General features: G+C 57.1%; 6 protein-coding genes across 6 annotated transcripts; 3 read left to right on the top strand and 3 right to left on the bottom strand.

Annotated features, from left to right (window-relative positions):
* Positions 1–214: 214 nt before the first annotated feature.
* On the bottom strand, positions 215–670 carry INS49_006886 (uncharacterized protein; the record flags this gene model as incomplete). The annotated part of the gene is made up of 1 exon (XM_043167653.1): positions 215–670. The coding sequence occupies one exon, from the start codon at positions 668–670 to the stop codon at positions 215–217; it is 456 nt and encodes a 151-aa protein (XP_043028797.1).
* Positions 671–3,427: 2,757 nt separating this feature from the next.
* INS49_006885 (uncharacterized protein) lies at positions 3,428–4,707 on the bottom strand (the record flags this gene model as incomplete). The annotated part of the gene is made up of 4 exons (XM_043167652.1): positions 3,428–3,978; positions 4,171–4,248; positions 4,404–4,533; positions 4,684–4,707. 4 exons carry the CDS (start codon positions 4,705–4,707, stop codon positions 3,428–3,430), a joined length of 783 nt encoding a protein of 260 aa, XP_043028796.1.
* A 584-nt stretch (positions 4,708–5,291) lies between these two features.
* On the top strand, positions 5,292–5,946 carry INS49_006884 (uncharacterized protein; the record flags this gene model as incomplete). The annotated part of the gene is made up of 2 exons (XM_043167651.1): positions 5,292–5,312; positions 5,416–5,946. The coding sequence occupies 2 exons, from the start codon at positions 5,292–5,294 to the stop codon at positions 5,944–5,946; spliced, it is 552 nt and encodes a 183-aa protein (XP_043028795.1).
* Positions 5,947–6,893: 947 nt separating this feature from the next.
* Positions 6,894–7,928, bottom strand: INS49_006883 (uncharacterized protein; the record flags this gene model as incomplete). The annotated part of the gene is made up of 3 exons (XM_043167650.1): positions 6,894–7,000; positions 7,073–7,719; positions 7,792–7,928. The coding sequence occupies 3 exons, from the start codon at positions 7,926–7,928 to the stop codon at positions 6,894–6,896; spliced, it is 891 nt and encodes a 296-aa protein (XP_043028794.1).
* Positions 7,929–10,073: 2,145 nt separating this feature from the next.
* INS49_006882 (uncharacterized protein) lies at positions 10,074–14,315 on the top strand (the record flags this gene model as incomplete). Its single annotated transcript, XM_043167649.1, has 3 exons — positions 10,074–11,047; positions 11,098–12,550; positions 12,600–14,315. The coding sequence occupies 3 exons, from the start codon at positions 10,074–10,076 to the stop codon at positions 14,313–14,315; spliced, it is 4,143 nt and encodes a 1,380-aa protein (XP_043028793.1).
* Positions 14,316–15,056: 741 nt separating this feature from the next.
* Positions 15,057–17,300, top strand: INS49_006881 (uncharacterized protein; the record flags this gene model as incomplete). Its single annotated transcript, XM_043167648.1, has 10 exons — positions 15,057–15,109; positions 15,180–15,361; positions 15,465–15,947; positions 15,982–16,198; positions 16,254–16,404; positions 16,472–16,537; positions 16,604–16,731; positions 16,825–17,021; positions 17,105–17,184; positions 17,256–17,300. The coding sequence occupies 10 exons, from the start codon at positions 15,057–15,059 to the stop codon at positions 17,298–17,300; spliced, it is 1,602 nt and encodes a 533-aa protein (XP_043028792.1).
* Between the last annotated feature and the right edge of the window lie 7,643 nt (positions 17,301–24,943).

The following is a 24,943-nucleotide window of genomic DNA, read 5'->3' as shown; positions in this document are numbered from 1 at the left end:
AGACATCTGGCATCCATCATACCGTAGATAGCGTCGTCCTCTGCGCGGTGCGAGCCAGCCCAAGCAGAATCCCTGACGAGGAACACGCAGTCACAATCACCTACGGCCGCCCTGCCATCTCTTCTTGGGCGAGTGCAGGCTGGCTGCTGGCTGGTGGTGTCCCATAGCACCACCACCCATGGGATCGTCGATAACGCCACGTCGATATAGGTTGTCACAGGTCGGTCTGAATGTTGACGCCCTCGCCGATCGAAGGCTTGGCTGGGCTCAATGCACCCAGTCGTTGCAGGGTCCTAGGGCGCTCGATTGGTCTGGAGCGCATCTGGGCGGGCCACTCCTGCCCTGCTCGGCGCTTATTGTTCAAGCCTAGGCCTACCCCCTCTTTCCTCTTTGGGGACACACAGCAGACACCAAAGCAGGCAAGCACCAGCACATCGGTACCTTCCCGCAAGCTAACAACCAACAACTGCTGCAGTCCGACTCCAGCGTCCGCATTTGCCGATGGCAGTTTCTGTGGCGCTCTACTTCCATGGACTTTCTCGAAGGAAGTCTGCTTCTGGTGAACATGCACCCAAGGGGCACAGCGGGATGTGGTGAATACGCCTGTCTTCTCGTCGTCGTCGTCGTCGTCGTCGTCACGCATGCCAGACGGCACTTGCCCCGACGACATCGTGAAGGTGGACTTCTTTGCAAAGACCGCCAAAGCTCCACAACATCGGATAAATGGAGATCACGGACGGGACGGCAATACTTGTAACTAGGCCACGCGTGGCCGGCTGCAATGCTGTGGGCGACACCCACGCAGGCCCAAAATGCAGCCGGTATCACACCCTATTTTCGGACCGTCGTGGACACCACTCACCACCCATTCGTACTCGCACCGAGACGAGCTGACAAGCAGCACCTGGGGCCGTCACAGACCACATTGTGGCCAGTGGTGAAGAGATCCCCGGCGGATTGACGATTGAGATCCCACGTGTCCACGCAAACTCTATCGGCAAAGTCTGCCCGGCAAGAGCCCACTGTGGAGCCAATCTGCTTTGCTCTTCCGGATCTATGCTCTTGACCGCGGCAGAACACATTTCAATGTGCTCAAGCAGTATATTTGACAATTTATTATGGAGGTGAGAACAGAACATCCGCTGCATTCATCAACACAACGTGCGGCCAACTGAGCTGAAGCACTCGCGTCTTCGGATGATGCCCTCGGAGGGAATAAGCATTCTTCACATGCAGGTGCATTGTCCCTCGCCCAAAAGAGTCCTCCTTGGCTGCGTGATACGACTTCACGACGAACGCCTGACATAGCTCTCGGGCCCTCCAGCAGTCTGACCATGTCTACTGCGACCTTGAGACTCTGACACAGCACCGCATGCTTCTCTCATTTCAATGTTTGACGGATAAGTCCAAACGAACGGTCTGCGCACAGCAGTCGGACGAAGAAACTACCCATCGGCTTCTTCGTTCGTCGATAGGGTTACATTTTGGGGTAATGCACGGTGTGACCTTCGGCTGCTCCCATATTGGGGCTCCACAACATTTGAACACACCGGTGCATAACAATACTGTGGTACGAATGGAGAACCTGCGAAACTCGCTTCCCCTGCAGGTGTTTGAAGGGTACCTAAGTAACTAGAAGCCCGTACCGCAACCACTACGCCGTACACTTGGTGAACGCTTGGGGGAGGTCTTTTCCCTTTGATCCTCCCGCATGCAAGATCTGCAAATGCAAGCTCCGTTTAGGGGTTTGAATTTGACGTTTTGCAGCCGACTTGAACGCACCTGAGAACGCGCAACTTCCGGCCACAGCTCTTTGCCAAACAGCCAAGTGGGCCGACATCCCTTGACCAGACAGCATAACGAGCACCTGAATCCCATCGGGAGCATCCTGTCAGCAACGATACCGAGTCAGACTCGCCAGGTTTTGGTCTACTGTCATGGCCAGGCTGAAGTCGCTGGTGTCCCGCAACCGCCTTCGACCACGGTTCGCGGGAAAGAGTGGTACGGAACCTCAGACTTGGACGATCTGAGGTCTTGCCCTGTTTTCCCTGTAAATCCACAGCGTTACAGTGTTTCTCGGCCTCGTTGCATTCGGGGCCGCCGACTTGTCCGCCCCGTTCTCCGTGATCAACATCGACAGAACTCAAAGCCTAACAACCAGCTCTTGGAACCTTACTGCGGCTCTCTTGGGCGCAGCAATGCCTCGGCACGTGCTCTACTTCAGGATGCCGACCACTACACAAACCATGGATACGGCAATCCAAAAAGCTAAGATTTCGACAAGATTCGTGGCGAGGTAGTCTGCGAAGACTTTCGAAACTTTCCCAAGGGCTGCATCGACTGAGTCGAAACGGTTGATCGCGGTCTCAGTGCAAGACCAAGGCGACCGACTACAGCGATGAACCCTCCTCAGGCTGCCATCAGCCGCAACCTTGGCTCTGCGACAAGACTTCTGACGCTGGTAGGGACAGGCACCACCCCTTGTCAAATGCTGGACCTTCGTCTCATATTCCCATGCCCACCTTCTGGGAGAATCTGCTTCCGGTCTGTAATGGGTGGAGAAGGACCTTCATTCTTGTTTCCCCTGCGACAAGATCCGCCTCGAGGCCTCGACTTTTTTCCCTACTGACAAGCAAGCTGCGCTCATCCTGGCATCCTGGCGTTAGTGATCGGGAACCATGGGCAAGTCCGACGTCAGATCGAGAGAGGTCTGGACTTTTCCGCCGCTCATATTCGGATTTGGCAGGCCATGTCTTCGGCCGGCGGCATGTTGCAGCATCTCCTACTAGCCATCATACTCGATGATTCGGCTTTGCTTGAACAGCGGGGCCCTTGTCAGCCGCATCACCATGACCGTCACAAAATACTCCTTGCCTAGCCAAGTTTGCCTAGTGTTGTCGTCTCAACATGACATACCACCGCTTGTCGGTTGGCAGTGCTCTCCTTTTTGAGTACAGATTGGCATTCGTTACCATCATACTGGGACGCGGATGACTTGTCAGCTTGAAAACATGCCATGCTTGGCTCGTCTGAAGGCGATGGATATCCTGCCTGGGCAACATGACCAGGTAACACGGCTTTCATTTCATGCCTTTACCAAATTGGCGTGCCCTGTCAAAGTTCCCGGAGACCAGAGTCAGGCACGTTTGAATGTGCCGAGCGCAGGTAACTTGCTTTGGATCTGCGCACAAGAATTGCAGGTTGCTCATGCTTGGTCGAAAACTATCGGCGATCGATATTGCTCCCTCCTCATGAGACGAACAGGCGTCAGCATCAGCATCTCGTCTCATCAGTCCTGCAAACTACGAGAGGAATCGTATGCTTGACAAGAATGATCATCATATTGCGTCTCAATGAACCCTTCGAAGACTCAACACCACAGCAACTGATACGAGTGCTCGCTCCGCAGCGCTGAAAACTTGTGTGCTTACAGCATGCCGTTCTTGACCTCATCCTTTCTCTCCTCCCACAGCGTCTTACCGGTGCAGGAGCACACAGTCTTGTCGTTATCCCACACCCCAGCGCTCCGTGCAATCACGCCGACAACGGTGTTCTCGTCGTTCTGCAAAGCTTTGCCCCCTGCCTCATCCTGACGGGTCACGACAAAGGCATGCCCAATAACCTCCCACACCTGGAATGGCCGGTCGAGAAATATGCTGCCCCGACCGTCTGGACCGATTTCTACCTTGCCGAGTTCTCCTCTCACTTGGTCCTTCTGATCCGGCTGGCTTGTGAGATCGCCCTTCCAAACTGGCCCCGTTGAGGATGCACCGTCCGCCAAGTTGCCGTAATCGCGGATGGTGGCCCGGTAGGTACCAGGCTCGACGCCGCGCAGTGTCAGGTCCACGAGCGTCACCGTCTTGGACACCTCGACCATGCGCGCGAGGCCTCTCACCTCTCTGTTCTTCTGGTGGTCGGGAACTTGGTCTCGCTCCTCCTTGAGCTGGGCATATGTCTCAAGTATACTGACTGCCGAGCCTGCAATTGATGAGAGGAGTGAGGCCAGGGGTCAGCATATGCACTCAGCCACGGCATGATCGTGCGGTTGCGTGTCCACGGAATGCATTCCAAGGAGATAAGCTTTTTTTATCATATGGTTTGCAAACACCATATATGCATGGATTAGGGGAAGAGCATGAACACCATGTGGTCGGGCGGGATGCAACTCACTACCTGATGTCCCCGACCCTCTCAGGATTGCATCCCTACCAGTGGCCTCGATCGTCGCGACAACAGCTGATGGTGGTGCTGTAACATTATGCCGTAAATCAGCAGCCGGTCAAGAGACGCGCCTCATGCCAATCACCCGGGCCCTCTCCCGTGCCAGCCCACACGGGTGACTCATCGCGACACAGCGTATCGCGAGGAGCAAAACGAAACACCGCGGCCTGTCGAGCCCATACCTGTGCCTTCAACTCTGACGAGCTGGTCCTTCAAATTTGCCTCGACCTTGGAAATGCCAGCGACTTTGTAGAGCGAGTCTGAAACGTCCTTGACGCAGCCTTCGCAGGTCATAGGAACCGCAAAAAGGGCCTGTTGGTCGCGGGGCGTTTCATTAGCCACACTCGACCTCCTGAGTGACCGTGAAGCAGCGCCTCCTTGGTGCGATTATAGGCCGCCGTTGCTCGGTGTGAAAACAGCGTCCATCTCGGGCTTCAGAGTCGGCGGGAGACAATGACGAACCTCAAATTTCTGATCCACCGTCATCTTCGGATTCTTAGATGAGTTGTGTTCTTGAGAGGAATTAAGGGAAGGATTGTCCGTTCGCCGCCGCTGGTGAGCGAAATGTGCGCCTGCTGAGCCGAAGAGGGCGATGCCGGAGATCCCACGTAGATAGCGGAGAGACCTGCTCCTCATTGAACGTGCAGGAACTAGCAGATTTAACTATCAGAGAGGGCGAATAGAGGCGATGCACAAGTCAAAATCATGTCATGCCAGGTCACCACTCAATTGTCATCGGTCCATTTTGTACCGTCTATTGCTTTGAAATCGCTTTAGGCCTGAGGCTCCGGCGCCCGTGGGGGACTCTCGGGCGGGACCGACACGGCGGAACACCCGTCTTCTCTGGGTGAGTTTGGGCCACTCCGCCGATTAGATAAGCTGCCTTCCAATTTTTGGATCCGCAGCTCTGCTCGTGCGTAGCCCAGACTACGACTTGGGCGATCTAGAGGCGACAGACGACGCGTGGACGACCCAACCCGGTAGATATCACATTGAAACGGAGGTAGTCTGCTCAGTCGCCCCATATCGCCGGTGGATGAGGGGACGCAGCTCCTCGTGAACCGTCCAACATGTCGCAGACAGTCGGTCTCGTGAGTAGATAGAATCCCCTTCCTCCCCCGTCTCCTCCAAAGTCGCAAATCACAGCGTTGTCGCGACCTGTCACCCTATCATGTGGCTAACGCAGCCCGGCAGACCCGACTTGCCTACTCCCGGGTATGGCACAGCATCTCCGCCTCCACACCACACCCGACCCTCAGCACGGTCAAGTCCCCGCCGGAGGCGATCACGCCGCCCTCGCTGGGCCGCCTGGCGTCGCGGATCGCGACGCTCCTCTTGGGCAAGCACAAGCCCATCTACGACCCGTCCACGGACTGCGGCGACTATGTCGTGGTGACCAACTGCGCGGCGCTGTACACGACGGGCAACAAGAAGTGGCGCAAGAGCTACTACCGGCACAACACGCGGCCCGGCTCCCTCAAGGAGGTCACGATGGACGTGCTCATGGAGAAGTTCGGCGGCAGCGAGGTCCTCCGCAAGGCCGTCAGCGGCATGCTGCCCAAGAACAGGCTGCGCAAGAAGAGGCTGGCGCGCCTAAAGGCGTTCGAGGGCGACGCGCACCCGTACGACCAGAACCTGACGAGGTTTGGGGGGAAGGTTGTTGGGAGCGAGGGGTGGGCGCAGGTGGCTGAGAAGATAAGAGAGGCTGGGGCCGCGAGGTTATGAGAAGGGGGAATGTTTGCGGTCGCAAGGCATGGGGTGATGGGTGACAACTCGTGAAGAAGCTGGGCCCGGGCAAGAGAGCATTGCCCGGATGTATACCAGCCGTGTACAAATTCAGATCAATGGCACGTTGTGGGAATTTCTACGAGTGGTTGTGCCAAGTGGAAGAGGATTACTGGATTTCTCACTTGCGTATTGCCTAGTGAACCCGTTGACTTTGCTCTTCTGGAGAGAGAAACACCCAGCAACACCTCTGCTGATGGTTTCAAGTTGGTCGACGGGTGGCGAATCATGCCATCCAAAAGTTTCAGTGCCGCTGTTGATATCAGATAGTCCAGGGACCACGGGAACTTGGCACCCTCCATCTAGAATCGTGATGGGAAAGCTATCTGGACCCTTCAGCGCGGCCATGCCAGCCACCCAGATGCAGTCGCTATGTCATCGATACGATTGTGTGACACCTTATGTTGTGAGAGAATTGGAATGCGCAACGTCATACAGTAGCGGTGAGTGGTCCGTTGGGAGACACTGACCTCAGGAGACGAGGGCGGTTGGCTCAAGGGCGCGTAACAAAACACGGCCCTGCCGAAGGTTGGACGTCACCAGAGCCGAATGAGATTCGAGGAGAGACGGTGATGCAATCAGACCTTGCACAATACTGAGGGCGTCGTCGGTTGAGATTGGCACCTACATCACTAGACTTTGGTGCGAGTGCGCAAATGCAAATGCTATTTCACGAGTGGAACTGAGCCATCTATGTACCCAGTTATGAACCAGACCTGTCTTATGCAACGGGGCTCTTGAGAACGATCCTGCCGCCAAAGCATGCATCCATGGGTGTACCCATTGGCCCACCGTCTCGGCCGTCTAAGAGATAGATGAAATACTCTTTACGAATTACAAAATGTTTAGATCTCACCAAGACACATCAAGTAGCTAGTATCCGCAGCTCACGACCGAGAAACCTCGCACTTGATGAGACCGTTCGGCCCAGACTGGGGCGCGTAGACCTCGGCGTCCTTGCCGGTGTTCTTGAGCCCCTTGTGCCAGCTCAAGTCTGAGGGCAGAACCTTGTCAGCCCATGGTTCACCTGAGGGGTCTCGGGGGTGAGAGGAGAGTGGCAACCTACCGATCTCGAAGTAGTGCTTATTCGGAAGGGAGTAGCTAGCGAGTTCTGTCTCAGGCACCGCCTCCAGGATCTGCTCGCACATCTTGTACATGGTGTTCTGCACGCTGGGGCTCTCGTCCTCGGCGAACGTCTTCATGGTGATGGCCCTGGCGGCCTCCCAGGCGGCGTCGAACCGGGGCGTGGCCTCACACACGGCGTCGACGCCTGGGAAGGCCTTCCACGTCCAGGAGCAGTCGACGTCGGTCGACAGGATGCGGTCCCAGGTCTCGGGGAGGGTGGTGTACTCGTCGCGCACGAAGCCGTGGAAGGCGGAACCCGTGCTCTTGAGAACCGTGAGCCCCACGATGCCGCTCCTGAGTGAGACGCCGCCGTCCCGGGACACGGCGGCCTCGACGTTGCGGGTCTCCTGGCCGTCGCGGTAGAAGGAGTGCGGGTGGGGCTTGCCGTCTACGACCATGCGGGTCCAGCGGTGCACGACGACCTTGATGTGGGCGGTGGTGATGTGCGGGTAGGTGTCCAGGAAGTGCTGGCCCAGGATGGAGGCGAATAGCTCGGGCGGGTTGACGGGGTGCTCCTTTGCCTTAATGTAGATGGTGTTCTTCATCGAGTCCGTGGCCACGACGACGCTGTTGTCGGCCTCTGTGTATCTGATCCGGGCCGTTAGTCCCTGACTATTATGGCTGTGTGCAGCGTGGATGACGGGCAGGTAGATCTCTCACGATGTCTCGATCTGTCCCTCGAGCAGGCAGGTCACTGTCATCTCTGTGACGGTCTGGACCCCGGAGGCCTCGTCCCTGTGCACCTTGTAGACGCGGACATTGTCCTTCCCATACCGGGCAGATGCGAGTCTGGGCATTCTGTGAGATTTGCGGGCTGAAGAGGGTTTGGTGGTGAGGAGAAGAGAGGGTCGGGACAATGCGATGAGATGCAATGCACGGCACGGCACGCAATAAACAGTTGTATGCCCCTGAGTTTACCAGACCGGCTATGCCACAGATATGAGAAGGACGGACACTCGGATGGACTATCGGTATGGTACACTCATACAAGTCCTCGCACGATGCTATTCTGAGTCACGCAGGATTAGATCAGACCGAGAGGGAGGATTAGAATTGAGGCATCTCAGCATCAAAGGCCGAGTGGGGGGGGGGCTCGATGTGTTTATATAGTCTCCCGCCTGGAGGAATTGTCCCTGAGCATTGGCCCAGTCAGAGTGACCAACCAACAGTCAGCCAACTAGGTAACCGAGAAAGCATCGACTATCTAGTTTTACCAGGAGTATGGCCAGATGCAGGCAATCACACTGCCGAGCCGGGGCTGGCCCTCACAACGAAAGAGGCGTCATGGGCTCCCAGCTCCACGGACCGGAGCCCCCAGGGGCCCCACAGCGGACGGTCGCCAGCGCCAGGCCGGGCGGAAGCCGCCGAGACTTGGGAACGTGGGGCTCTGCAGTGGCTGCTTTCCTGATGAGCCGTTCCCGTCGACTTGTGCTGGATGACTTGTCACTTTTGGCCATGCGTTCCTGTCGCTTTCCCTCCTCTCTCGATCTTGATCTCAGTCACTCAACTCATCCTCAGGATCTCAGCTCGCTCCCTCTCCGTGCCCGGAAGACGTGCCCAACTGCTGGTCGCACCAGGAGGGAGTCTAGGCCGTTGGGACAGGCTTCGTCTATCTCACGTGTCTTAGATCTTCCCGCTGACTAGGCCGGCCTTCTGCAACAGGGGTGGTCTTGGGACCAGCCTTCGCATGCTTGTTTCCCTGTCAGGACGACGTCTCAGTTACACAGGACAGGGCTAGCACCCCATGGCCTGTAGGCAGCTTGTGGGCCAGGCCGTGGATTGCAGATTGCAGCTTGCAGATTGGCAGGTCGCATATTGCGGGGAGGCAGAGCACGATTGAGGACAAACATGGCCAGATGGGTGTCAGCCTTCGATATCAGATGCTGCATCATCGTACGACTACACCCTGGTTTCCGTAGAGCTTGTCTGGTTGGCCCGAGATATGTAGCACATGAGATGGGCAACGAGAAATGACAAAGAGGTCTTGCGCACTTCAAGTCTGGATCGGGCCATTGACCGAGCATATATCTGGGCACCGCCACGTACCACCAAGAGAGCAGCTGTGAGCATCGTGCCCATGGGGTTGAGTGTGATGTTGACGTGTTTTAGCACCGTGCCGGGAGAGTCTGAGAAGCCATCCAGACATATCCCTGAACAAGTGTCGCATCTCAGAAGTGTACGGCATCAAACACGGTATTTTGCGCGGCCTCCTTAATGCTGCTCACATGTGAACTGGGAAAAGACCATACAGCACCTGCAGCGAGTTGAGTGACGATTCCCATCATGGAAAATGAAGGCCGTGAAGGTACACTGGTATATACGTATGACTAGGTTAGAGTAAGAGGTCGCACATGCAGTCCAACCTTTCTCCAGTTGGGAACGGTCTGGTCCGCCTTCCGGTAACAGGGGTCGCCATCCCCTGCCCGCAGAGCCCGTCTCTCACTGTACCGCACCTACCCCACCCCATATGAGCCTGCCCAGGCCTGGTCGCGCTGGCAGCTGTCAATGCTCTATCCACCGTAGCCTCCCGCACTGTCGCATTGGGAACAGTCGCCGACCATCCAACACCAGCCAGCCATGCACGCGTGCGTACTGTAGACAACACTACCTGGTCCATCATATGTGCGACGATCTAGCCCACTAGCCTGCCAATTTGCTTCTGCGTCATCTACAAAGGCCATCTGAGCAACGTCCCACCGTATTCCTGGTCTTGTATCGCTCGGGCGCCCTCGACAACCAACTCTCTCCCCTCCCATCTCTACCTGCTGCTGCTACTCGCCTCACCGAAACGAAACCGACCCGGAGGCCGATCACGCCCACGCGACTTCAACCAGCCACCCATAGCAACCCCGGTACAAGAACAGCAACGATTTCTTTTGTTGGATGGCATAGAGACGACTACGAATGCTGGGGCGGCAGCGATCGCCCCCTGAGGAGGACAAATGGACGGGCCACCGACCATGCTGGGCTCGTCGGTGACGCCCACCGCGACCCCTGCTCAGAAGGAGAGGCCTTTCAGTCCACAATCGTCGAGCACCATCTCCGGTCCCCGACCAAGTCTCGACCTCAACGATGGCGGCAACCTCCAGCTTCCCTCTGCTGCCAACGGCCCTGCCTCCGTTCGGAACATGTCCACTTCGGCCGTCAGCTTCGGTCCCAGGGGCTCGAGCCTCAACCCCTCCTCTATGGCTGGTCCGGGTAGTTTCAGCTCCGACCTGAGGAGTCAGATGGGGCAGTCACGCGCGGGCTCGAGAATGGACGTCTACAACAACCTGGGCACGCTGGACGAGGCAGGCGACGCCTCAGCCAAGGACAGACTCCTTGCCGATCTGCGCGATGACCTCGCAAGGGAGAACAAGATCAAGGAGGGCAGTGAGAACATGCTTGAGGCCCTCAACAGCAAAAAGCCAAAACAGGTCAAGGAGCAGAAGGCAAAGGTCGAGGCCGAGCTGAACGCCTCCTACGCTCGCATCAGGAACCTCAAATTGCGCATAGAGGACATCCAGCAGGCCAAGGCGGCTCCCACCACACCCATACGTGCCCCGGAGGAGTTCTTCCCCGCCAGAGGGATCCGGTCTCCCCAAAGCGCATCGAGGAGTGGTGCTGGCTCAGAGATCGAAGAGACCATGGACCCCACATACCAGCTTGGGGAGCTCCTGCAGGCTCTGGAGGCCACTGGCCTGACGCCTGAGTACTACGTTGCCAAGGCCAACAGTCTTGTCGACCTCTTCAAGCAGTATCCAATGCTGAAGTATGACCTCGTTTGGTCCATCTTTGGCCTCAGGGTGCAAATGATGCTGGTCAGTGACAGCAGGGAGGTCGTGGCAGCAGGCTACAGGATGACCCGCTACGCCATGTCGGACAGGGTCTCTCTCAAGAAGATCCGCACCCTTAACACCGATTACATTGTAATCTCGTAAGTAAACGCGACAAGCATTCAAGAGTCTGGAGACTGATCTTCTGCAGGTCCTTGATCAAAGACAGAAAGGCCGACCTGGAGAGGGAACAAGCATTGAAGTTTGTGCGCGCTTTCCTCGACATCAAAGACGGTGTCAAAGAGCTGTCAAGGGCGGTCGTCAGAACAGTTGTCTCCATTGCAGAACACAACGAAGACAGGCTGCGGTCGATTTGTCTGGAAACGCTGGCGGAGGTCCTTGTTCGAGACCCTCAACTGGCTCTTGCCTCCGGTGCGATGGCCATCCTCTGCGATGCCCTGACAGAAGGCTCTTACAAGGCTCCACAGAGTCTAATTTCGGGCTTTCTGTTCCTGCTGGATTGTCCCCGGCGGCGAAAGTATCTTCGACCAGGCTATGATGTCGAGGTCATCTTCAACGTCTTCACTGATGTCTTTATATCCAGCGAGACCATCCTGAAGCACAACTCCAAGGCTATTTCTTCGGCGCTCAAGACGTGGTCAGGTCTCATGTACCTGTCCATGTACAATTCCAGGGCCATCAGGTCCCTGATATCAAGCTTGGTCATTCCCAATCCGCATGCCAGGGACACTGTCATTGACCTTCTCTACGCGCTCCTGCGAATCAAATCGCCAGCATGGGCAACGCCATTTCTGGCCGGCAGAAGGCTTACAACCTACGGGAGGGTCACTGCACTGAACACGACCGCGCCGAAGGGAACACAGGCGTATATCGAGGATGATGGGGGAGAGCAGAACTTCGTGGACCACTACACTGCACTGCTCCTGGCGGCCCTGATCCGGTCGGACCTGGTGCCGACGCTCCTCAACCTCGCTCGGGACGCAGAAGACGAGACACTGAAGCGCAAGTCGACGTTGCTGTTGGGTGAGGTTCTCAGGCTCTCAAGTCGACTGCTGCCTCCTTCATGGAGCAGCGAGCTGCAGTTTTTGCCGGGACTCTTCTCAGCGGCTGTCCGGTTCGATGACAAGTCGCACTTCGTTGCCACAAGTCTGGTTTATCAGATCAGCAGTGTCAGTCGTACGCTCTATCGGTCCTCTCCGTCTGTTTTCACAGCTGCTGGGCTTGCGTCACATCAAATTGCAAATCCAGGATTGGAAGAAGAGCAGACCAGAGCCGCGCCCGTTGTGAGCGTCGATGAAGGCACATTCCGGCAGCTATTGGTTGACTCCTACGTCCTCAGTAGCAGCAACTACCTCAAGTGGAACTGGGACATCATACTCAAGGTCATCGAGGGACCTTTGACAATCAATAAGAGAGTTGAGGATGCCATCAAAGCGTCGAAATGGATGAAGAGATTGATGGGGTTCTACCGGCCATTCAAGTACCGATTTTCAGACATGAAGAACACGCGGAACACACAGAAGTACGTCAGGGCGGGTTGTGCTCTGATGCAGGCGCTTCTTCAGACACCACAAGGCCGGGCGTATCTGGTAGACAACAAAGTTTTGAGGCAACTCGCCGAGTGCCTGGCTCAATGCGATCCGGTGAGTGACCCCCGAAAGCAGATCTTCGCAGGAACTAACTACTTTGCAGAAAAGCGGCTTAACTGCTCGGGTACCGCTGTTTTCCAAAGACCGACTCATGGACACGCTAAGTGGAGGATACGTTGCTATGCTCGGTGTTTTAACAGGGGACGTCAGAGGCTTAGAGATGATGAATCGGTGGAGGATGTTCAACATGATATTCTCCATCCTTGACGGCCAGCGACGCCCTGACCTGATCAAGATGATGCTTTCGCACTTTGACTACAATATCCAACACCACCCTCAGGTCCTGCTTCAGAAGGCCATGACCAGCAATACTAAAGAGATACGGATGTACGCTACTAACATACTCGGGAAGCACGCCAACGATCCCAAGGTCAACCTGACTGGCGACATGAAGTGGGCCATCAGGGCTCTTGTGACGCAGCTCTACGACCCGGAAGTTGAAGTCAGCGCTACCGCAATCAAAACACTCGAGAAGGCGTGTAACACAAGGAACTATCTGGAAATGATCGTTGAGTGCAAACCGGGGCTGGATCATCTGGGGGAAATCGGTGCTCCCCTGCTGCTACGATTCTTATCCACCTCGATAGGCTACCATTACTTGGATGGCCTTGACTACATCAGCAACGAAATGGATGACTGGTTCCTCGGCCGTAACGACACCTATGTCAACACCGTCGAGGCCAGTCTCGCCCGTGCCTTTGGCGATGGCCAAGACGAGCCTGCCAACCGCCTGACCTTGCTTGGTGACGAACCGGACGCAGAAGCTGACCCGCACGTTCCGCCACACTTCTACCGCGAACTGACACGCACCTCAGAAGGCTGCAAGCTTCTGCAAGACAAGGGCCACTTCGCCGAATTCGCGGCCACAATCAAAGAGCAGGGACTAGAAGCCGATGACGCTGAGACGATGATCAAGGTCAAGGGGTGCATGTGGGCTGTTGGTAATGTGGGTTCCATGGAGCGTGGCGCACCATTTCTGGAGAGCTGCGACGTGGTCCAGGACATTGTGCGGATCGCCGAGTTCCACGAAGTCATGAGCATGCGAGGGACCGCGTTCTTCGTCATCGGTCTGATCTCAAGGTCTGTTCACGGGCTCGAGATGTTGTCGGAGCTCGGTTGGGACGCGAACACAAACTCGCTAGGGAACTCGACCGGGTTCTGCGTCCCCAGCGACCTGTCGAGATTCTTCTCGCTGAAGCCCTGGCAGCATGAGACGGCCGGTGCCATAGTCTTGCCAGACACGCAGAGGACGGAAAAGAGCGCGAAACCGCCAGTGTTGCCGTCTCGGCCGCGATCAGACTCGCTGATGGAGGCCATGGGGCCGCCGACGTCCGAGTATGGCTACGCTAACACCGGCGCTTTCGACGACGACGAGCCTGTAGAACTGGATCCGGACCCGCTCAACCACAAGATACTCGAGCTCTTCATCGACCTCAGCAACACAGTACGCTTCGGTAAGGCCCGGACCGAACTTGTGCAGCTCAAAGAACAGAAGAAACCCCCTGGGTTTTCCAACCCGCGATTGTTCCGGAGGGTGGTGGCTCTCATGGAGACGCACCACTACAGATTAAATGCGCGCCGTATGCTTGAACTATTCGAGCGTACCGTGCTACGGCAGGTCGTCTTTGAGGAGGATGGGGAGGGCGAGGAACCTGACGATCCCACTGAGCTGCCAAGAGAGGGATCTGGCGCCGACACGCCAGCTGGGGACAAGGATGAAGAAAGAGGGCCCGAGGACGTGAGCTCTGGCGCTGAATAGCGCACACGGATCCGAAGGAGTGGTGGTGGCTCCCCGGAGAGCGGAGCGCAGAGCCACATCGGCATCCTGGGGCGAGGTAGCGATACGCATTTTGTACAATACTTGGAGAAGAGGTGACGGTTCTGCATCTGGTTGCGATTTGGCTGGCAAGCCCGCGGGCCTAAAACTGGGGAGGCGGAAGGCGTTTGAATACCCCTTTTCTGGACTGTACCAACACCGTACTTGATTTGGGCTCATTATTAGAGCCAGGGGAAGCGTGCGGATCAAAGGGGAAACATTAGGCGTCGTTTGGGGCAGTGTCTTTTTGCTTTCCCAATTCGTTCCGTATGGGCATAGAGGGTGGTTTTCACAGAGCATCAGGGAGCATAGCAGGCAGGCAGGGGAGCAGGGCAGACTCTGCGGGGTGGGGGAAATGTCATCAGGGCTTTTTATGGCCGGCTCCCTTTACAAAGGCGTGAGGTCTCTCCCAATGCAACAGCATCCGAGTCCCAGGGTGCTCGCTGTCTTCGACTTTCATGCCACTGAGAACACGGCTCGACACATCGTGATGGGGCGATTACGTGATGGTCTGTTACCCAGATTCTAGGTTTCTGTCTTGGCCACCACGTCCTACCTTCCCGCCCCGCACCCACCGTGACTGAGACGTATGTTGTAGAACCTCGCCTGACATCGAGACCCAAGACGTGAAGGTGTTCTTTGCTCATCCCAGGCGCACTTTCCGGAATTTCGCCGTTCGCCACGATGGTCCAGGGCCGACTGCTGGTGATCGCCGGCTCCGACTGCTCCGGCGGAGCGTAAGTCATCCCGCCGGGCCAAGGCTCACTCACACACACACAACACACACTCACATGTGAATATCGCCAGCGGCCTCGAGGCGGACCAGAAGGTCATCGCCGCCCACGGGTGCTACGCCATGACGGCCACGACGGCGCTGACGGCCCAGAACACCCTGGGCGTCTACGACATCCACCCGGTGCCGCCCGCGTTCCTGAGGAAGCAGATCGACGCCTGCTTCGACGACATCGGGGTAGACGTCGTCAAGACCGGTGTGTGAGACCATCGACCGCCCCCATGGACCCCGACCAAGAGGGGTGACATTGGAGTTTCTTTTTTTCGCTGACCTGGTGACGCCCCTTCGCGCCAATAAAGGCATGCTCGCCTCAACCGAGACCATCACCGCCGTCGCCGAGGCCCTCGAGCGCCGCGACTTTAGCGGCAGTCTGGTCGTCGACCCGGTCATGGTCGCCACCACGGGGGCGGAGCTGCTGCCGCCTGAGGCGCTGCGCGAGCTGCGCGGCCGCCTCCTCCCGCGCGCCACCGTCCTCACGCCCAACATCCCCGAGGCGCGGCTGCTGCTGGCCGACGCGGGCCTGGGCGCCGCGCTGCCGGAGCCGCTGGCGGGAGTCGCGGACCTCGAGGCCGCGGGGCGCGCGCTGCTCTCGCTCGGGCCCGAGTGGGTCCTCGTCAAGGGCGGGCACGCGCCGCTCAGGAGGGGGGACTACGCCGCTGCCGGGACGGATGCCGAGAGGGGGGTTGTTGTTGATGTGCTTTGTGGGAAGGACGGGTGCGTGAGGATCGAGACGGACTTCCAGACGAGCAGGAACACGCACGGCACGGGGTGCTCTCTGGCTTGTGAGTCTCTCTTCCCAACCTCTCTGACTTCCAGGCTACGACAGAAGAAGCAGCTATGGCAAGAAGGACACTGACCGAGTTGGCTTCGCAGCTGCGATCGCGTCCAACCTTGCAAAGGGCATGCCGGTCCCGCAGGCCGTCAAGGCTGCGTGTAGGTATATCCAGGCTGGCATCCAGACTGCGCCTGGCCTAGGCAGTGGGAACGGGCCCCTGAACCACTTTCATTCGACTTGTACGCTGCCGTTCTCGCCGTGAGTGGTGGGTCTTTCTTTTAGGCACTCTAAAAACATGCTGACTGAGTACGAGAGGTCACTTCGTTGAGTGGATGTTGGAGCGACCGGATGTGGCCCCTGTCTGGCACCGGTTCATCAACCACCCATTCGTCCTGGCCATGGGCAACGGAACGCTGCCGCTCGAGTCCTTCAAAGGCTATCTTGTCCAAGATTACCTCTACCTGGTGAGTGGTTCTCTCCTACGCTCCGCATGCATGGCGCACTAGAAGCTGATTCGACATACAACCCCAGATACAGTTTGCCCGCGCAAACGCTCTCGCAGGCTACAAGGCCAAGAACATGCGGGACATCTCTGCCGTGCGTCAAGATTCTGGAATACCCCGTCAATCGTTGCAGCGCTAACGAAGGGGCACGCGAGAGCAGGCCGCCGCGATCGTCGGGCACATAGACAGGGAGACTGCCCTGCACCTCACGTACTGCGAGGGCTTCGGCGTCTCCCGGGAGGAGATGGAATCGACCGAGGAGAAACAGGCCTGCACGGCCTATACCAGGTACGCGTGGACCAGCCCCCCCCCCCCGGGCGCCCCCCGGGCCTCCGTGGGCTCGGAACAAGCTCAACTGACCGTCATTCCTACCTGAGAAAGATATGTCCTTGACATCGGCCAGTCTCAGGACTGGCTTGGACTTCAGGTCGCCCTCGCACCCTGCCTGCTGGGTTATGGCGCCCTGGCGAAGATGCTGCATGGAGACTCAAAGTCTGTCAGGGAAGGGAACCACTACTGGAACTGGGTCGAGAACTACGTTGCCGATGATTACGTGCAAGCTGTGAAGACTGGCTCAGGTGGGTTCACTCTCCTACATCGCCCCTCCTCGCCGGTGGAAACAACGAGAAACACAGCTGACCCGTGTGCCCCCTGAGCAAAGAGCTCCTCGAGAGGAACGCCGTCCTGCAGTCTCCGTCTCGGGTCGAGGAAATTGTCAAGATATTCATCCACGCTACCAAGGTGAGTCGATCCATGGCAGATCCACGCCGTGCTCGATCCGGAGGCGACCTCGTTGCTAATCTGTCCGGCAGATGGAAATTGGCTTCTGGGAGATGTTCCCACATGGCCGAAAATAGGCACATCGGGGGTTAGATCCTGTAAATCGATCGATGTCGTACATACAAGCGAACCTAGAGCACCCTGAGGTAATCTCAAGTCCTCGCCGGAATTCCCAAACCGCTCTTTCCCCACCTCATGAAAGAAAAGATCTGCGCCAGGTTGTTCTCACAGGGAAGCCAACACAGTGTCACAAGCTGACGGCTCTAAGAAACCCTGACGCCTCCGAGTGGAGGCTATGCGACGTGACACGAGCAGATGGGCGGCGAGGAGTATCCGCAGGGAAACACGTTGTCCCCCTATGTCCACCTGCGATAGTCTACGTGCATCCCTCTCTCTTACCCACAAAACCTTGCCGTCGTAGCACTCCCCGGGCCATTTTCGGCCGACTGGCCCTCTTGGTATTCTCCCAGGCGAAGCCGTCTTGTCCGTCCAACCCAGATCTCACTCGCACACCTCTCAAGGAGCATGCCTTGCCTGTGGCGTAAACTTTCGTGTGTCTACTTTTGCTGTGTCCTCGAACTTTCAGTCCAGCACCAGGACCATGCCCGTGTTCTGTGGGCGTTTCAATGTCCCACAAACAGCTCTCGTGATTTTTTTGCTTCTGCCTACGGCTGGTAGTGGGCTGTCACGGGTAAGAACGGCTATCTCATCCGCGTACAATAACGCCCAGGTCCCCGTCCAGAGATCTAGTTATGATATGCCCCGTTGTTCACAAGCACCAGGGCGGCTTATTTAGTAGGTGGAAGAGATGGTCCACTCGCTCCGGGTGGGGTCCGTCCCTGTGGTTCGCTCTTAGGTTACATGGACTCAATATAGATGTGAGCATCAATCAGGTGATTATGCCCTTAGTGAACGCCTTGGGTGGGCATGGCAGTGCTGCCCGATTACACAATAGGCGATCCTTCATGTCGGGCCATGTCCCACTTGTGACACAACGCCGTGAAGTTTATCTGCCAGACGTCGGCCCAGGGGTTTCTGGACCGCAGGAGCAGTTGCCGTGCTGGCTCATAATGTCCGTCCTCATCATGTAGGCTGGCATTCTAGGCAGTCAGGCTGTGAAGCGGATCATCGGTGCACTTCAACGCGCAACTTCGTGTGCTGGACGGCAGATGTACACTTTGATTCCGTATTTACGCCAATTTTACCCATCTACCTTTCTTCCATGGAGTCTTCTCTGGCTACGTAAGGTCCCACGGTCCCATGCCATAACCGACTCCCTGCGTTAGCTTTCCCAAAGATGCCGCGAACAGCCCGACCTCGAGCTGTAGCCGTAGCTAGGCTGCTGCAGTTTAGCCGAGTACAGCCATGTCGAGACATCTCAAGACCTCTGTGGCCAAAACAGGCAAGGGGACACAGACGCCAACGTCGCCTGACAGCAGTCTAAGAGCGTTGGCTGAAGGTTGGGCTGGCTCGATCACTCTACTTCTGACGTCGTACCAATTACGCTGCCCATATGCCAAGTATAGATACAAAAGAAACCATTGACAAAGAAGGAATGGAATAGAAACACCCCCCAGGTCGGACCGTACGGCTTGCGGCAACGCCTTGCTTGCGATGAACACCCGAAAATGCCTCGCTGAGCGCTAGCAACAACACGAGACTGGCCCTCGAGATGGGAACTCCGGTTCGAGACCCGGGGGGCGCCTGCCTCAGTTCGCCGTCGGCAGATGCGTCGGGGGGGGGGGGTGTCGGGCTCAAACCACAGGGCTGTTCTGTGAAGTTTCGGCCGAACGACAGCACTCCTGACGCGCGTGGTCCTGTCGGGGCGATGGGACGGATGTAGGGCGCGAGTGTTCGCAAGCACGGCGAGCATCTGCCTAGCCCGCCTCAGCGGGCTTCCGAATCAGCTTAGTGTAGTTGGGCGGCAAGCCAGAGGGCAGCCGCCTCTCGTGCCTCTCTCTTTCTCTCTCTTCCTCTCTCAAAAAAGGGAAGATCGACAGAGTTTACTGGCTGCTTCAAGGGCGCGACGTAGGGTGAAGTGTATACTTGGATCACTTCGGACAGCTGTCAGTAAGGCCCCTGTTTACACGCGCGCCAGAATCAGCTCATTTTAAGTTTCACGATAATCTACGTAGCGGCTTCACCTCTTGTCTGTCAGCTAGGCTACGCGGGAGCCCCTGTCAGCCGGGGACGAACCACCGCCCAGTGGGGCCGTGAATATGCCGGCCAACTATCACCAGGCTGAGATGGGGAAGGTGTAGTCCTCCCGAGGTGAAGGGAGCCGGCGTGGAGCATCAGGACCGTCGCCAGGAACGCTCTCACGCGGTCGACGACCTGCGTGGGCTCTCTGGCGCGTGGGATCAGTGGCGGTCCTCCGTGGGACGGCCGTTGTCTGCGGCTCTGCCTCGAGGCCGGCGACTTGGCCGCGCGCGGGCTCGCGGGAGTGATGAGAGACCGCTGGAGATGCTACATAAGTGTCGCGGTGGACTTGGTGCTCCCGAGAACGCGCCCGCTGGGAATCCAAGGCCAAAATCGCCAGAAGCGCCGGCCAAGTGGGGGCTGTCTCTAACCAAGATCTACCGCCAACACCTGCTAGGCAAGATTGTTTCAAGCTGAACTCTGGCATGGCTTGCCACGATGGTCTCCTGTCACCGACAATAGAACATCTCTAGGGCATGCTTCCGAGCCAAGGTCAGGACGGCCTCCCGCTGACCCAGAGAGTCGCCCACTGGGACGCATCCAGCACAGCTTCTCCGCTCAATTCGCGCGGCTGACTTGCTCCCGCCCGAGACTGCACCGCTCGCTGGTGACCTCCCGAGGAGAGCAGAGGGCGCCCCCAGGGGCCCCGGATGCAGCTCCAGGCACGGCCCTGTTCACCCCATCTTTCGATGCTCGCAAGCCTTACGTTCCATCGAGCACCCAAAGCGCATCACTGACAGGAGCCACGTCCATGGACCAGCCTTCCCGTCAGAGAGCTGTGCTGCTAAACAGACACCTGACACCCAGCCTCGCCTGCTCAAGCCCCCGTGAATTTTAGATGGCAGGCACCCATTGGTGCCGGAGCCGTCGAAAGTCTAAGCGCAAGCTAGCGAAAGGGCAAGTACTCTGTACGTCGACCGTGTTACGAGGTCTTCGGACACAAAAGGGCAAGCGTCAGGAGCAACGCACGTATCCCCCACCAAGTCTCGAGACATAAACTCATGACTGATTGCGCAATGACTGTTCGATAGGCGGCTCAAGCGGGTCAGTGTCCTCCCAAGTTTCTTGTTCGGAAACTGCCAGGGGACACGCTTCACCAACTCATCACGAGGGAACACAAGCAAATCCGAATTACAAAAGATGGGCCCGGGCGGGTCATAGACTGTGCTAGGCAAGGCGTCAAGATTAGGTTCGATCGGGCCTAGAGAACGTAGTCGCTTTCGCAATGTCGACGTCGCTGTTGGGCTAGAGCCGGGCGCAGGGCCCGCTAGCCCAGCGTCCTCTTCGCTTTGCTCAGTGATTCCTGCTCCAGCGGGGGGGGGGGGGGGGTTGTGCGAGCAACGCAGGGCAAGGGGTGATGGGTGGGAAACGAATCTTTCCGGTCAGCCGAGAGTACCGTGCTGTATCCGACTGACCCTTTACGTGTCCCCTCGTCTAGAGAATTTGGTAGAGCTTTTGGGGCTTGACATCGAGCCGTCGAATGGGCGGTCTACCCGCTTTTCTGCGCCGTCCATACTGTAAAAAGCAGCGGTGGCCGCGGAAGCTTGCTGTAGACTCGGCAGATGGGCAGATGGGACCCTTCGCCGCAAGACCAAAAAAGGCTGAGTGGTATGGTCAAGACGACCGTCCCTTCTCTTCCCTTCGACGGTTCCTGTTAGCCGTGAAGCCTTCAGCCCTGCCTTAATTAGGACCTAAAGTCTAAGTTGACGGGAGCGATGTGATGGTTCGGAGATCTGGCGTGGTGTTGGTAGTCAAGCTGGCCACAAGGTTCAGCTGTCGTGCGAAGTGAAAGGCGGGCTAGCAACCTGTCAAGACTCAACAGATGGGACCTTGTACACCAGCAACAAGAGACAGGCCCACGTTCTTTCGCCCCTTGGGTCAAGCTCGGGGGGGGGGGGGGCGCTTGGCCGGCTAGGCGTACCCTCGATAGGATAGACTGGACAGATTGGCAGATATTCCCTCAGCCTCTCCACTCCTGGCCATCCGTTCGTACCTTCCAATGCTCAATGTAACTGCGCGTGGAGCCAGGAATAGGAGCTCCCGCCGCGCAAACATTCCCCTAGCCGAAATCGAACCTCCAAGAGGCGCCTAGCCACGCAATATCCAGAGCTCTGGAGGGACCAGGCGTCCTGCGACCCAGATTTTAGCAAAACCTTAAAAGACCATTGCCTGTCTTTGGCTGGACCGCCTACGAGCGGATGGCGGCACGGTGGACCTCGGATGCATGAATTATTCAGCCTGGAGCGCGAAGAGGCTCGGCTGTCCAACAGGGCGCAGCCAGATGTCAATCCAGGAATGATAATGCCACACTGGAACGCCGCACCCGCATGGATGGCCCGGCTCGTTGTCTCGCAGCTCCTGCCCGTTATCGCCAAATGAAGTGAGTTGTTGCCGACAAAAATGAACATCATTCTCAAAGCGGACAGCCAATGAGGCCAAGTCTCAGGCCAAGTCGTGACGTACATGGCTTGACCAGAATGTTGGGGGAGGGATGCGACGACAAAGAGGCTGGAGATACAGGGACGCCCGTGGCCCGGCACTGTGTGGCTACCAAACAGCAACAGCTCGATGGCAGATGACAAGTCCCCGCCGGAAGGGGAAACCTCGCTCGATCTCAATCCGGACGAACGCTTTATCCGGCGCGTGGTATGCTCATTAGCTTGGAGGTCCCGAGGTGAGGGAGGCACGGACGCGAGTGCGCTAGTCGCGTTGCCAGCTCTGGCCCAGACACAGGGAAGATCTGCCAGAGCACGCCAGGTGGAGTGGATGAGATTGTGGCCATAGCTCGTTCTAGACGGAGATCCTCAAGCCGAGAGATTAACGCATGGGTCAAGGCTCAAAATGCAGTCCCATACTGTGGTGAGTTGGTAGATGGTGTCGCTACAGAACCAATCTTTAGAACGGGCTGCCCGTCTCCGTGCTCCTTATGCTCGATAATCTAGCTTGGCAGTTGTCTCTTCTCTCCCGTGAAGCCGAAGAGAGCTGAACTCGGGAGGCATGCATAGTCCCTGAAGGCGTGAAACGCCATGTCAGCGTCGATATCATCGTGCGAGATTTGCACCGTCATGAGCCCACGAGAACCTATGTCTGCTGCGATCTCCCCGCCTGTCTGCCGCCCAAGGTTTGTGCAGTTTAGACGTCAATGCTCGGGAGGAGACTGTTGCGTGCTCGGGAAGACTACAATGGCACCTCCTCGCCGACCGTGCATAGAGCAGTCGTTGTCCCGTTCACAATTTCTCCAGGCCTGAGATACCGAACTCTTGGGCATCACGGAAGATTCAAGGCAGCACCTTGTAGTCAGATCTGATCCAAAAACCACCTGACAATTTCCTCCTTGACTCGATCGCGGGAACCAAAAAGGCGCGTTGATCTTGCCTTGTCTGGCTGGTCCCAGGCCAATCGCCCCCATCGGGCTTGGGAGCCAGGCGTCAACTGGACCAAGTTTGGACCCAAGATACTAGCTGGTCGGCTTCAGCCATCGGTGACCCTTGGTCGTTTGAGAGGATCTGCTTCCCCTAACGCAGTCCGCCTTCAGCCAGATCGGACTTGTCAGGGCTCCTGGGATCCCAAAGACGGCATTGACAACTCTGGCGCCAGTACTCTCGGCGAGTCCCCTCGGCACGGAACCACAACGGTGGTGAAAGCTGCTTTCTCGAAAGTTCCTCTCCGGCCCAAGTCGACCATGCCCTTCACCAGATGGCCTGGGCGATGAAGCCCGTTCAAGGACTGAGCTGAGACGTCGCTGTTCACTCTGATGCCTGAGCACTGCCTCAGGAGGCTGATGACCTGACGTTTCTCTGAGCAAGAAGTTCGGATGTTTGAGATGATGCCGCTACCACCGGCGCAGTAAAACGCCAGGACTTTGAAAGCCTTTCCCGCCTTCGAGCGGGCATCTCAAGGGCTTCTGGTAGAGCTGCCGCAGCAGTTGGTTTCACAAGCCCCTGGATGGGCGAATGGGTAGGATGAGCCACCGACCCATGGGAGGACTTCGCGAAAATTACTTTATCAAAGACTGCAAAGACAGGATAGACCCCGACGATCATGGCAGAGATCGGTGACGGATGACGGCAGCTCGGACCAGCACTCGGGCAGATTGATGGCTAAGAAGACTCTTCCCGAGTCTCCTTGCTTCATCTCGCCAAGATGCAAGACGACGACCCATTGACGGAAGAACACCGAGTACACAAAACGAGGAAAATAGCCAAAGAGTCAAGCCCAAGCACAAACCCACTGTACACTGCATGCCAGAACGAAAGCCACCTCCATGGGGCTCCGAAGCTGCATAGTAGGTCGAGCTTGCAAACCACTAATTGTAGACATGGTCCACAGCAGGTCCTAGGCCCTGACAGACTCACGCACAGGTGATATCTTCATGCTGCTTTGGATAATCCTGCGTCTGTGTCCAAGTATCTACGGAGTGTCAGTGACATCTCCAGCGATACCGGGTATTTCTACTTGTCGTTCATCAGCGCCGAAAGGTTGAAAGCATATTCGAGATTTAGCTTTAGGCTTACAATCGTGGACCGCTACAGTCGAGAGCCGCAAAGCTTGATCGAGCACATTGGGTGTGCCTATCACAATCATCTTGGTCTCTTCGACTTTTGACGACATCTCGAGCCCCGGTTGGGCCGCCGGCAAGATCATGGTGCGGACAGGCTAAGCCGAGCCATTTGCCGTTCGGGGCATCGTTGATCGGCGGGGGTCCGTACTGCAGTCATCTTGTCTCTCATTGGCGCGACGCACGACAAGTGACAAATGAAAATTAGCACCCAAATTGCAGGCGATTTTCAAGGTACTGCCAGGAATAAGCTGCTGCATCTTTCACGAAAGATGCGCTCCAATGCAGTTCCGTGGCCGGGGTTATCTGCGTGATCACCAGGCAGGCAGGGAGGTTAAACTGTGCCAGCTCAACGCTTTCAGGGTTGAACCGGGCCGATCCCACCCTTGTTGTGCTGCTGTCGTACAAAAACATAAGCAGTCACGTGTGCGCGCGGTGATGCATTGTGCTGCTGTAGTGTTCAGACGTGGTTCGGGTTGTGTGTGTGTTGGTCTCATATCTGAGGCTATTCCTGCCTCGTGATAATTCATAAAGCTTGGCCGGGCACTCGGCCGTCAGACGCCAACCTCTCTCTTGCTGGTCCCGAGTCCCGACCCCAAAAGGTGGTCTGTTCGGTACCATAGCCGCGGGAATGACTAGCCATAGTAGACTAGGTCGCCGCGTCGATGTGAGAAGGATGATCGTGTTGTAGTGCGGGGGAAGGCGGCACATTCGAAGAGGCTGAGGGCTTTATTGGCAGATCCACCTGTGAGAGAAACCAATGCAAGCCAGGAAGTCCCAGGTGTCTGGGAGGGCTGCTTAAATTCTCAAGATCTTAACCCTGTGCAAATCATCCAGAGGGGGCTTGCCTACTACCTGATCAGACTTAGTTGCTGCCTAGCTTCTCGTCCACGAAGCGCACTGTGTGCATTGTAGCTGACCCGGTACACGAGTGACTGCTTGGAGCCTGGGCCGACCGATCGT

The sequence above is a fragment of the Diaporthe citri genome (genome assembly GCF_014595645.1).
Source record: "Diaporthe citri strain NFHF-8-4 chromosome Unknown scaffold_2, whole genome shotgun sequence".
Lineage (NCBI taxonomy): Eukaryota > Fungi > Ascomycota > Sordariomycetes > Diaporthales > Diaporthaceae > Diaporthe > Diaporthe citri.
This window is presented reverse-complemented; position numbering and strand designations above follow the sequence as displayed.